Genomic DNA, 13,887 nt, shown 5'->3' on the forward strand with positions numbered 1-13,887 from the left:
GGTCTAAAATAATGTGCTCACTGTTTGATTCCAGAACATATTGTTCTACGAAACTGTCCTGAACTTTCGCCACCATCGCTGGATTGCCCCAGGTACAGGATTGCATCCATGTAGCTATCAAGGCACCCAGCGACCAGCCACTTAGATCCATCAGCAGGAAGGGCTTCCACTCCCTCAAATGTCCAATTGGTGTGCAACTACAACAAGAGCTTCCTGCAAGTGCGCACTCACTTTCCTGGCAGCTGCCATGACTCCTTCATCCTTCGCCAGTCCAGGCTGCCTCAGATCTTCACTCCAACCCCCAAAGTGCATGGATGGATCCTAGAGCACAAGGAATAGCCCTTGAAATCATGGCTACTCACCCTTCTATGGAAGCCCCAGACAGAGGCACAGAGGCACTACAGTCAATGCCACCTACTCACTAGGGCAACTACTGAGCAGGCCATCAGGCTTCTTAAGATACAATTCCAATGCATGGACCAGTCAGGTGGCACCCTCCAATTCCCTCTGCAAGGGTCTTGGTTACCAAGGTGGTCTGCTGCACTCTCCATAACATGGCCCTCTAGAGAGCTGTGGACCTTCAGGACGATGATGCCCTGACAGGAGCAGGAGCAGGAGGTGAGACAGGAGGAGGAAGAGGAGGCAGAGGGAGATGTTGCTGAAAGGAAAGGTGATCGTGCTGCATGTTGAGGTGGCCTCCCCTTGCCACCCGCCGGGAAGAGGACCTCCCTCCTCTCCCTCATGCCCTCCAGCATTAGATCCAGATTGGTATCAATGAAGCGAGGGACAACATTGCTCCAGGTGCCAGGCTTATGCTTCTCCTGTGGCATCTCGCTTCTCTCTGGAAGACTTTGGCACAATCAGCAGATTTCTCACTTAGGATAACCAGCAGCTCAGTGATGGCTGCTGTGGGATTCTAAATCAGTCCCACACTTCATCTGACCCACCTCCATTCCCGCCCCCACTGGCGCTAAGTGGACAATTAAGGGCTTCCCCACACGAAAATCTTAACTTTAATCAGTTTCCCACCAGAGGTAGGTTTCTAACCCGCAAACAAACCCAGCTCCTGTTTTCCACCTCCATAGCGAAGATTTAACCCTTTGTTTCTGCATACAGTTTTGGTCACCATATTACAGGAAAGATGTGATTGCACTGGAGAGGGTACAGAGCAGATTTATGAAGATGTTGCCAGGTCTAGAAAATTTTAGCTATGAGGAAAGATTGGATAGGCTGGTGTTGTTTTCCTTGGAAGAGGGGGCTGAGGGGTGACTTTTTAGGTATATAAAATTATAAGGGGCCTAGATAGAGTAAATCGGAATGACGTATTTATCTTAGGAGAGGGGTCAAAAACCAGAGGGCATAGATTTAAAGTAATTGGTAGAAGGAATGGAGAGGAGATAAGGAAATATTTTTTCACCCAGAAGGTGGTAGGGACCTGGAACTCACCGCCTGAAAGGGTAGAGACAGAAACTCTCACCACATTTAAAGAGTACTTGAATGTCTACTTGAAGAGAGGTGACCTGCAGGGCTATGAACCTAGTGCAGGAAGGTGGGATCAGGTTGGGTAGCTCTTTGACAACCAGCTCAGGCATGATGGGCTGAATGGCCTCTTTCTGTACCATAAATTTTTTATGATGCTATGAAATACATATAAAGATCTATAAGGTCATAAGAATTAGAAGCAGGAGTAGGCAATGCAGCCCCTCGAGCCTGCTCCGCCATTCAATACGATCATGGGCTGATCTCATCTCAGCCTCAACTCCACTTTCCTGTCCATTTTATGTGCTCCAATTTCACAATACATCTGGACTCTCACTTTAACTTCTAAACAGTTTAAGATTTTTCCCTTTCTTTACCTTCAAGTTAATTTTCTGAGTTACAGAAATGTATATCCAAACATCATTTAATCAAGCTTGTATATTATGATAATTAGTTTATTCTAAAGCACTGTACCACTGGAAAAGCAGCCTAAGAAGCATTGAAAACCAAACACATGAATCAATGTCTTACTTTATTTAATATTGTAACATCTAATACTGTAATATTAGATTAATTTAATGCAAGCATCCTTCATTTCTACTTACATATGTCTTTGTTCCTCAATGTAGCAATGTGTGTATAGGGAAAACAGAGGGACATTTTCATTGTGGCATTATCAAGGTAATAACTAGGCCAAAAACAAACAACTGCAGTTGCTGGAAATCATGAAAATGAAAAAGCAAAAGTTTGGAAAAGCTCAGCACGCCAGACAGCATCCGTGAAAAAACCCAGCTTTCAATGCCAAGACATGAGGAAGGGTCAACGGCTTGAAACATCAACAGGTGATCTTCCACCGATATTGCCTGGCATGCTGATTGTCATCAGCTTTTTCTGTTTTTATTTACAATAATGAGGTTAGCGCCATCATTTTTTCGATGGATGCTGCTCAATCGAAACTTTGTATATTGTGGAGGGGATTTCCTTTGCATCTATTAGTCCAAGTAGAATCTGGTTTCAGTTTTATACAGTGCCTCATTCTTGCATGACATCGGATGGAAAGGAATTTCAAGTTACACGTCAACTGCAAATTATGTTGCTCGGGGACTGGGGATCAAAAATGTAGATGATATTTTAAACCTAGCCATTGCTGTGAACCTGAAATGAATCAACCTGGCATTTAGGCAGTCTGGGGCTGTTAACATGACGTGTACATTTTTACTCTGCACAAATAGATGCAAATGATTTATTCTGAGTACATTTCAATTCAAAACAACTCCCTGTTGACATCTGCCATTTAGCTGGATCAATATCCAATACCACAAAAAGAAAACCTTTTTACATGATATAGTTTAAAACAGAATACACAGCCACAGTGGTGGTGTTCCATATATCCTTAAGTTTAAACTTACACTCTGATTTTGTACAGTATGACAGGAGAATAACCAAAGCAACCGATCCCATAATCATAACCTCTCTCCACAGATAATGCACTTAGTTATACAGATTTTCTTCTCTTCCCAAATACATTGTTAATGAACTTGGCCATTGACTTGGACCCACTGTACCTCCTCTTGTCTGCCTTGTTCTTCAGGCAATCCCCGGCAGCATGAATCAGTTTCAGAAACATACTGAATATTTCTTGGTAATGCTCTGCCGCAGATACTTCCTGGAACTGGCACTTCTTGTCAATGGCGAGTAGACGGCCTTCTTCTTCACTGACCTCTCTGGCATGACACAGATCCTGCTTATTGCCAACAAGGCTTATAACAACCTCCGCATCACTGCAAGTTAACAGTATTGGAAAAATATATTTGCTGTTTATGGCAATTTTTTTATAAACAAAAATAATCTCGATTACAGGTTTGTAATTCCAAAGATTTAGCTTCACATTCTCAGAGCAGGAAACTGAGGCCTTCTCAATGAGAAATGTTAAGAGCGACGACTGAATTAAGTTCTCAAGTTATCTAATCCCCAGTCCGTGTTCAGGGAACAAATTTCATACTTGGCTGCCTTAGGGGTTGCTATAATTTGGCCTAGAGGTTAAGGAGGAAAAGAAATAGCCAGTGTTTCCATTGCTGACTTCCATCCAAAAACTCCTCCTGAAAAGTCTGTGAATATAAAACCAAATTGACCTTCCTGTGTTGCCCTTCATCGTTGAATAGCCAAGTGACAGTCACTGTCCAAGATCACAGATATAGCATGGCCACTTGGCAATGCACTGGGTGGGGGTGATTGAACAGACAAGAATTCTCCAGCTACTGTACAATAAATATCAGAAAACAGTATAAGCTGAAATTCACTATTGGAAGATTGGTTAACTCACTGTGTAGTTTACCTCCAAGACCAGATTCAGTTCAGATCCAGTCTAGACTAACAGAATGAAACACACATCTCTCACCTCTCTGTAGCTCATCTCCATGGGACTGCCCTCACGAGGTCCCGCTCCTACCTATCCCATTTGAGGCAGTACATCTTCAGCAACAGCCCCTCCCTAACTCACACACAGTTACCTCTGAGCTTCCCAACAATCCATCCTTCATCCCCTCTTCCTCATGTCCTTCTCCTCAGTGCCATCATCTGTAGATACGGGGCAGGATTTTCGGGCCCTGCTGAGGTCAGGAACGGAAATGGACAGGGCCCAAAAGTAGTGGCACAGACCGGCATACCAGTTTCCTGGCCCCGTTCCCGGTGTCGGCCATTTAGGCGAAGGAGGGGTTGGGGCTGGCTCATTAAAAGCCTTGTTAAGGGTAGGTAAAGGAAGCCAACGGGGGTAGTTCAATTGCCTGGAGGCGAGCATCCAGCAGCAGTTCGGGGTGCCAGCACTCCTGGCAGGCTCTCCCTACCTGCCTGGGTGGCAGTGCAGCCAAAGGCCGCCCTGTAGAGGGATTCTCCCACCCCTTCTCACCCATTACTCCTCCTACAGAGGTGGCCTGACTGCTTTTTCTATTTTTAAATTAAATTTTTTTTAAAGTTGCAAAGAAAGTTGCATCCTCTCAGTTACTTATCATTCATTACAGGCTGCTGCTCTCCTGAAGCTGGAAGACCTCTGATTGGCCCTCCAACTTCGATAGTCCACCCACCACCCTTTATTGGACAGGGAACCTGTCTCCATGCCAACTAAGGGCATGCCAACCTGATCAAAATTCCAACGAGTGACTGTTTCCCTTCAGGGGTGGGCTCGGGACCTGGAAACAGTCCCGGCTCCCGCTTTCCGTCCCCAAAGTCAAAATTTAGACATGGAGTCAGCTTCCACATGTTTGCTAACAACGTCCACCTCTACATCTCCACCATTTCCCTCAACTCCATGACCACCACAACACCATGCTATCAGACTGTTTGTCATATATGAGTCAGAGATTTCTCCAATTAGGCAGGAAAGACCTGAGCTGTTAATTTTTTGCCATTGCTAAAGACTCTACACATTGTTATCATCTTGGCTTCTCACTAAGGCTGAACTAGGCTGCACACAAACTTGGATTTCTGATCAAATTCCAGAAAACTGGACTTTAAAATTCATACATCATTTATCCCAAAGACCACAAACTTCCATTGTTATCATATTGCCTGTTTCTGCCCCTAACTCATCCTCAGTATTCCGTAAACCCTTGTCCACACTTCCATCTACTTGAAATTCAACTTCGTAATGCAAACCATGCCAACCTTTTGCCTTCCAATCACAGTAAAATCTTTCTCTTCTTGTAGCCCCATTCGCACATCGCACCTGTTCCCACTTGACCTACATTAACTCCCATCAGTTTAAACTTAAAATCCTCATCCTTATGTGTAGATCTCTTCATGGCTATGTCCCTACTTGTTCCTTGTGCAGGTCTCTCTGGCTCAGCAGCCCTCTTTAGCCCAACATCACTTCCCAGGCCAGGCATCCCTCAAAGTCCGGCCTTCTATGCATCCCTCTGCTCCATTCAATGCAATATGTAGGTGGCAGAGCCTTCAGCTATCCCAGATGTACTCTCTACAAACCCGTAAAATCTTTCTCAGAACCAGTCTCTTCAAACAAGCTTGTGTTCATATTTCCTAATCCTCTCGCAGAAGCTCAGAGACCATGATGTGCCTTGGGAGGTTTTTCTGCATTAAAAGTGCCAAATAAACATAAGTTGCATGTGTTATCCTTGTTGTCATGTTTCTTCTTAAAATAGCATTTCTTTAAAAGGAAATACTAAGTAGTCACTAGCACCGAGCAAATAGATTCCACAATGGGCTGAATTTTCTGGCCCCGCCGAGGACGGGAACGGAGTCAGAAGGGGCCCAAAAATACTGCCTCAGGCCAGTGTGGCAATTTCCTTACCCCGTTCCTGGTGCTGGTTATTTTTGCCAACGTGGGTTCAGGACCCCCACAAGGCGAGCAGCCAATTAGGCTCAATTGGTCTAATTAAGATCCTTGTTAAGGGCACTTAAAGGAAGCCAATTGGAATTTTCCAGACGGCCTCCAGAGTCCTGAACTGACAGGGGGCAGTTTAACTGCCTAGAGGTGGGCACCCAGTGGCAAGCCTGGGGGCCAGCACTCCAGACAGGCCAAGAGGCTCTCCTTGCCTGCCTGCGTGCAGTTACAGCCAAACTCTGCCCTGTAGAGGGATTCCACCTGGCTGCTGTTTCTGTTTCTTATTTAAAGTTTTAAAAACGTTGGTGAGAGGGCACTTCCATGTTGAAGCGCCCTCTCAGTTACTTACCCTCTATTGCAGATTGCTGTTCCTCTCAAGCTGGAAGGCCTCTGATTGGTCCTACAGCTTCAAGAGCCTGCCCGCCACCCTTAATTGGACACAAAACCTGTCTCTATGTCAATTAAGGGGGTGCCTCAATGAAAATCCCAGAGAGAGACTGTTCACCCTCCTCTAACACACCACCCCCCACCCCCCTCACCCCTCAGGGACAGGTTCCAGACCTGGAAATAATCGCAACTCCTGTTTCCCATCCTGTAGGGAAAATCCAGCCCCATGAGTCCCTCGACTGGACTTAAATGAACCAGTCTTAAATCATGATATATCAGGCTTGCACATTCTGTATTTGAGCTTTTCAACATTCACACGTGTGTTTACTGCTGGGATTATATGATAGCAATCAGAATTGAAGCACCAACTGGCATTTTCCCTTCCCTGACACAGGGGCACTGAGGCCAAATGTAGTGCATGAACTGCCAGAAAAAGCAGAGCTCAACTAACTCAGGTCAAACTTGGACTTTCCTGCTCAGTACATCAGTGCCTCTGCCCATTAAGCTACTGGGGGCTAGACCGTGTTCAACAGGCAGCCTCTAAAATAGCAATCTGGAACCACCTCTATGAGTCTCACATAGGGTATTGCATTCCTGACAGCAAGGTAAAGGATATCGCTGAACTAGTGCAAAACATTTTGCAGTGGGGGGTTGGGGAACAGCCAGAAGTTGTGGTCCATGTTGGAACTAATGACCTCGGTAGGTCAAGGTTTGAGGTCCGACAGACAAGAGTTTCTGGAGCCAGGAAGAAGTTAAAGAGCAAGACTTCAAAGGTAGGAATGTCTGGATTACTCCCCATGCCACGCGCTAATGAGTATAGCAGCAGTAAGATGACAGGTTAACATGTGGCCACATATCCCTTGGGCATGAAGATCTGTACAAGATGGATAGGTTCATCTGAACAGGACTGGGACCAATGTCCTTGCAGGGAGGTTAACTAGTGCTATGGGGGAGAGTTTAAATGAATTAGAGCATTAGAGAGAAGATATAAGGCATATAGAGGACTGGGAGAGCCAAGCAGGATTAGTATAAAGTAACTCAGAAAAAAGAGGGATCAGACAGGGGGCAATGCAAGACAGACTAAGATGGATTTAGAGTGCATGTGCGTAAATGCATGGAGTGTGGTAAATAAAATTAGTGAGCTGTAGGCATAAGTTGCCACATGGGACTATAATATAGTGGCAATAACAGAAACTTAGCTCAAACAAGAGGAGGAATGGGCTCTAAATACTCCTGGCTACAATATATTCAGGGAAGATAGGGTAGGGAAAAAGTGAGGGGTGAGGGTGGCAGTGTTGATCCCAAAAATACTGTTGCAGCACAAGAAAGGGATGATGTACTTGAGGGTTCAAAGACAGAATCTATTTGATTAAAATTAAGGAACAATAGAGAAGTTGTTACACTGCCAGGTGTATACTATAGGCCATCAAATCAAGGGAAGGAGATAAAGAAGCAAATTTGCAGACAATTTGCAGAGAAATGCAAGAACTTTAGAGTAGTGATAATGGGGACTTCAATTATCCTAATACAGGCTGGGAAAATAACATTGTAAAGGGAGGGAATTCTTGAAATGTGTACAAGAGAACTTCATTGATCAGTATTTTTCCAGCCCAATGAAGAAGAAAGTAGTGCTGAATAAAGTTCTGGGGAATGAAGTGAAGTATGTTTCAGTGCTGGAGTGTTTAGGGACACAGTGATACCTTTAGATTTAGAGTTTGCCTATGGCAAACAGGTGAAGGAGAACGCAGACTGGTTTCAATCTCATTTTGAAGAGTTGGAACCTGTCATAGCCGCTAAGCGCATTGCACTGCTGAACTACAAGAAAGCCCCCAGCGAGTTAACATCCGTAGCACTTAAAGTAGCCAGAAGTGCTGCACAAAGAACAGCCAGGCGCTGCGCAAATGACTACTGGAAACACCTATGCAGTCATATCCAGCTGGCCTCTGACACCGGAAACATCAGAGGAATGTATGATGGCATTAAGAGAGCTTTTGGGCCAACCATCAGGAAGATCGCCCCCCTCAAATCTAAATCAGGGGACACAATCACTGACCAACGCAAGCAAATGGACCGCTGGGTGGAGCACTACCTAGAACTGTACTCCAGGGAAAATTTTGTCACTGAGACCGCCCTCAATGCAGCCCATTCTCTGCCAGTCATGGATGAGCTGGACGTACAGCCAACAAAATCGGAACTCAGTGATGCCATTGATTCTCTAGCCAGCGGAAAAGCCCCTGGGAAGGACGGCATTACCCCTGAAATAATCAAGAGTGCCAAGCCTGCTATATTTTCAGCACTCTACGATCTGCTTTGCCTGTGCTGGGACGAGGGAGCAGTACCACAGGACATGCGCGATGCCAATATCATCACCCTCTATAAGAACAAGGGTGACCGCGATGACTGCAACAACTACCGTGGAATCTCCCTGCTCAGCATAGTGGGGAAGGTCTTCGCTCGAGTCGCTTTAAACAGGTTCCAGAAGCTGGATGAGTATGTCTACCCTAAGGCACAGTGTGGCTTTCGAGCAGAGAGACCCACCATTGACATGCTGCTCTCCCTTCGCCAGTTACAGGAGAAATGCCACGAACAACAGATGCCCCTCTACGTTGCTTTTATTGATCTCACCAAAGCCTTTGACCTCGTCAGCAGACGTGGTCTCTTCAGACTACTAGAAAAGATTGGATGCCCACCAAAGCTGCTAAATATCATCACCTCATTCCATGACAGTATGAAAGGCACAATTCAGCATAGCGGCGCCTCATCAGACCCCTTACCTATCCTGAGTGGCGTGAAACAGGGCTGTGTTCTCGCACCTACACTGTTTGGGATCTTCTTCTCCCTGCTGCTCTCACACGCGTTCAAGTCTTCAGAAGAAGGAATTTTCCTCCACACAAGATCAGGTGGCAGGTTGTTCAACCTTGCCCGTCTAAGAGCGAAGACCAAAGTACGGAAAGTCCTCATCAGGGAACTCCTCTTTGCCGACGATGCTGCATTAACATCTCACACAGAAGAGTGTCTGCAGAGACTCATTGACAGGATTGCAGCTGCCTGCAACGAATTTGGCCTAACCATCAGCCTCAAGAAAACAAACATCATGGGGCGGGACGTCAGAAATGCTCCATCCATCAATATTGGCGACCACGCTCTGGAAGTGGTTCAAGAGTTCACCTACCTAGGCTCAACTATCACCAGTAACCTGTCTCTCGATGCAGAAATCAACAAGCACATGGGAAAGGCTTTCACTGCTATGTCCAGACTGATCAAGAGAGTGTGGGAAAATGGCACACTGACACAGAACACAAAAGTCCGAGTGCATCAAGCCTGTGTCCTCAGTACCGTGCTCTACGACAGCGAGGCCTGGACAAGGTATGTCAGCCAAGAGTGACGTCTCAATTCATTCCATCTTCGCTGCCTCTGGAGAATCCTTGGCATCAGGTGGCAGGACCGTATCTCCAACACAGAAGTCCTCGAGGTGGCCAACATCCCCAGCATATGCACCCTACTGAGCCAGCGGCGCTTGAGATGGCTTGGCCATGTGAACCGCATGCAAGATGGCAGGATCCCCAAGGACACATTGTACAGCGAGCTCGTCACTGGTATCAGACCCACAGGCCGTCCATGTCTCCGCTTTAAAGATGTCTGCAAACGCGACATGAAGTCCTGTGACATTGATCACAAGTCGTGGGAATCAGTTGCCAGTGATCGCCAGAGCTGGCTGGCAGCCATAAAGGCGGGGCTAAAGTGTGGCGAGTCGAAGAGACTTAGCAGTTGGCTGGAAAAAAGACAGAAGCGCAAGGGGAGAGCCAACTGTGTAACAGCCCTGACAACCAATTTTATCTGCAGCACCTGTGGAAGAGCCTGTCACTCTAGAATTGGCCTTTATAGCCACTCCAGACGCTGCTTCACAAACCACTGACCACCTCCAGGCGCTTACCCATTGTCTCTCGAGACAAGGAGGCCAAAGAAGAAGAAGAAGAAGAAGAAAGAAGATTTAGAGTAGTTATGGAAAAGGACAAGGAAAAATCAAACGGAATAATACTCAACTGGAAGAGGGCAAATTTCAGTGAGTCTGAAATGGACCTGGCCCAGGTGGATTGGAATCAAAGATTGGTCGGTGAAACAGTAAATGGGCAATGGGGCTCTTTCAAAGAGGAGGTGGTTCAGGTATGGACTACACACATTTCCGTGAGGGGGAAAGGAAGGGCTTCCAAAACCAGAGTTCCCTGGATGGCTAAAGATGTACAGATTAAAAAGAAACAGAAAAAGGAAGCTTATGATAAATAAAAGCAAAATATTGCGGATGCTGGAAATCTGAAATAAAAACAAGAAATGCTGGAACCACTCAGCAGGTCTGGCAGCATCTGTGGGAAGAGAAGCAGAGTTAACGTTTTGGGTCAGTGACCCTTCTTCGGAACATGGGTCACTGACCCGAAATGTTAACTCTGCTTCTCGTTCCACATATGCTGCCAGACCTGCTGAGTGGTTCCAGCTTATGATAAATGTTGGCTTCATAAGTCAGTAGAAAACCAGCTGAACACAAGAAATATGGGGGAGAACTGAAAAAGGGAGGAAAAGGAGCTAAGATAAAAAGTATGGGAATAGATTAGTGGGTAAAGGGAAAAGGGAACCCATAAGTGTTTTATAACCATATAAATAGTGAAAGAGTAGTCAAAGGAAGGCAAGGTTGATTAAGGACCAAAAATGAGACGTTTTTAATGGAGACAAGGGACATGGCTGACATACGAAATGAGCACTTTGAATCTATCTTTACTGGAGAAGAGGATGCTGCCAATGTCACAGTAAAGGAGGTACTAGAGAAATTGGATAGGATAAAAACAGATAAAGAGGAGGTACTTAAAAACTTTTGCAGTGCTCAGAAAGTTCACCCAATCTGATTGGTGCACATCCCAGGTTGCTGAGGAAAGTAAGGATGGAAATTGTAAAGGACTGCAGGATTGCAAATGTTACACCCATGTTTAAAAACATGGAGAGGGATAAGCCCAGCAACTACAGGCCAATTAGCCTGACGGTGGTGGAGTAGCTTTTAGATACAGTAATCCAGGACAAAATTAATTGGCACTTGGAAAATATGGGCTAAAGGCAAATTGTGTTTGACTAACTTGCTTGAGTTTTTTGATGAATAACAGAGTGTGGATGAGGGCAATGCAGTTGATGTTGTGTACATGGACTTTGAAAAGGCATTTGATAAAGTACCACATGATAGAATTATTAGCAAAATTGAAACTGATGGGATTAATGGGGCAGTGGTTGCATGGAAACAACATTAGATAAGGGACAGGAAACAGAGAATAGTGGTGAACGGTTGTATTTCAGACTGGACAGAAGTGTGCAATGGTGGCACCAGAGGTCAGTGCTGGGACCACTGCTCTTTTTGATATATATTAATGACATAGTTTAGGTTATACAGGGCATAATTTTAAAGTTTGCAGTAGGCACAAATCTCAAATGTAGTCAACCGTGAGATGGATATTAGCTGACTTCAGGATGATTGGGCCGGATTTTGTTCCCAGCCTGAGTCAGGTTTCGTGGTGGGGGTGCCGGAGAATCAGAGTGGCAGCGACTGCCATGGAATGGGACGCCAGGATTGCCGGGCCTGCTCTTCCCGGCGGTGGGGAAGCTCCAAGGCTGCCCCTCTGCCAATCTAGGATGGGACCCTGGTTTAAATTTTTAAAATACCTATCTGCATGCATTACCATATCATCTGCTGCGATCTTCCCATCTGTTCCCGATCTTCAGCGCGATACATGGCACTCGTGCCTTCGCTTTCCTGTCCAGGAGACTGAGGAGGGGATGAAGTCACCACTGCATTCTGAGTATAGATGATGGAGTGTGGGGGCCAGGGGGTGGGGGGAGGGGGGGGGAGAAAGGGGTCAACTCTGCATTATTTTGAACTATTTGCAGGGCTGGCAACCTTTTGAAAATGGTGCCAGCACCTACTCCATGAACGATGTCACCAATGCCACCCCCGCCACGTGATGAGGGGGGCGCTGGCCGCCATCAATATGTTAAGTGGCCACCCGCCACGTAATTGCAGCAGCGCGGCCCCCATGCAGGGCGGTCGCCATTTTCTGCACCTGCTGCCACTCCTGGCGATGGGACAATAAAATCCAGCCCGTAAAATGGGCAGAAACATGGCAGGTGAAATCTAACAGATAAATGTGAAGTGATACATTTTGGTAGGAAGATGAAGGAGAGGCAATATAAACTAAATACTACAATCTGAAAGGTGTTGCAGGAACAGAGTCCTGGGGTGAACATATACAAGTCTTTGAAAATGGCAGAACAAGTTGAGAAGGCTGTTAAAAAGACTTACAGGATCCTTGGCCTTATAAGTAAAACCATAAGCCCCAGTATTTACTGGGGTGTGCTTTTGGAGCAGGGGATCTGAGTTATGGATGGGAAACCAGAATGCCCTGCTGCTTTAACTACAGGGTGTGTTTGAATTTTCTTTTCCAGGTCCCCCACCAACAACTGGCTTGACTGTCAGTTGGACAGGGAAGGCTGCGGCAGGTAGGTTTAGTAAAAGTGGGAAGGGCGAACTTTCGGGTTGCTGCATGGCTGCACAGCTTACAGGGAACATTGGCAGTAATTCTAAGAGAATTTAAAACATACAGGGTGTGGATCTAATTTTGATTCTTTATCAATGAAGAATTTAAATCACGTTCAGAGAATCATAGAATACAGCACAGAAGGAAGCCATTCAGCCCATCCTGCCTGTATCTGCTCTTTGCAAGTGATAACCAATTAGTCCCACTGCCCTGCTCTTCCCCATAGTCAGCAATGTTTTCCCTTTCAAGTATTTATCTAATTCCCTTTTGAAAGTTATGATTGCATCTGTTTTCAACCCCCCTTTCAAGCACCGTATTCCAGATTGTAACAATTCGCTGCATAAATTTGTTTTCCCTCATGTTGCCTCTGGTTCTTTTGGCAATTATCTTAAATTTGTGTCCTCTAGTTACCAACCCTTCTTCCACTGGAAACAGTTTCTCCTTATTTATTCTATCAAAACTCTTCAGGATTTTGAACACCCCCACTTTGAGAACATCCTTTAACCTCTAAGGACAACAACCCAAGTTTCTTTAGTCTTTCCACATAACTTGATCTTTCATCCCAGATACCATTCTAGTAAATCACCTTTACATCTTCCCGAAGGCTTTGATATCCTGCCTAAAGTGTGGTGGCCAGACTGAACACAATACTCCAGCTGCAACCTAACGAGTGTTTTATAAAGGTTGAGCAAAACTTCCTTACTTTTGTAATCTATGGTGATAATTTTAACCCCCCAAACCAGGTGGGAAATTAAAATTTCTAAAATCTCAAGCACAGCCACCATTTGCCTTGAACCCGCCCACTTCTGGTTTCAATGGAGATGTAACGGTGGCAGGATTACCAAACTGCTCTCAGGAGGTGGGTCAGTCATTGAAAGCTCATAGGATGGCTGCATGGTTCCATTTTAACAAGGTTTCTATTTCATCTGCTTTCATTGGGTTTCCTGGATCTCTACAAACTCTGCAATTGAGGAGATGAGAAGGGCTTTAAGTGGAGTAAGTCCCTTTATAGCCCTGCTGTTGTTCCTCCCCCATTCCAACAAGCTAACCCTGTAAACTCCCACTCCATCTGCAATCTATCCACCTCCCACCTCCACCGCCATCCCCCCCCCCACC

General features: G+C 45.7%; 1 protein-coding gene across 1 annotated transcript in view; it reads right to left on the bottom strand.

The window, feature by feature from the left end:
• Positions 1-1,998: 1,998 nt before the first annotated feature.
• Positions 1,999-13,887, bottom strand: part of rerglb (RERG/RAS-like b) — a 31,314-nt gene continuing 19,425 nt past the window's right edge. The window contains exon 5 of the mRNA XM_068046882.1: positions 1,999-3,260. Within this exon, the coding sequence (XP_067902983.1) occupies positions 2,975-3,260 (286 nt within the window). The 3' untranslated portion in view covers positions 1,999-2,974. The remainder of the gene's footprint in view (positions 3,261-13,887) is intronic.

Source organism: Heterodontus francisci, chromosome 14, assembly GCF_036365525.1.
Source record: "Heterodontus francisci isolate sHetFra1 chromosome 14, sHetFra1.hap1, whole genome shotgun sequence".
Lineage (NCBI taxonomy): Eukaryota > Metazoa > Chordata > Chondrichthyes > Heterodontiformes > Heterodontidae > Heterodontus > Heterodontus francisci.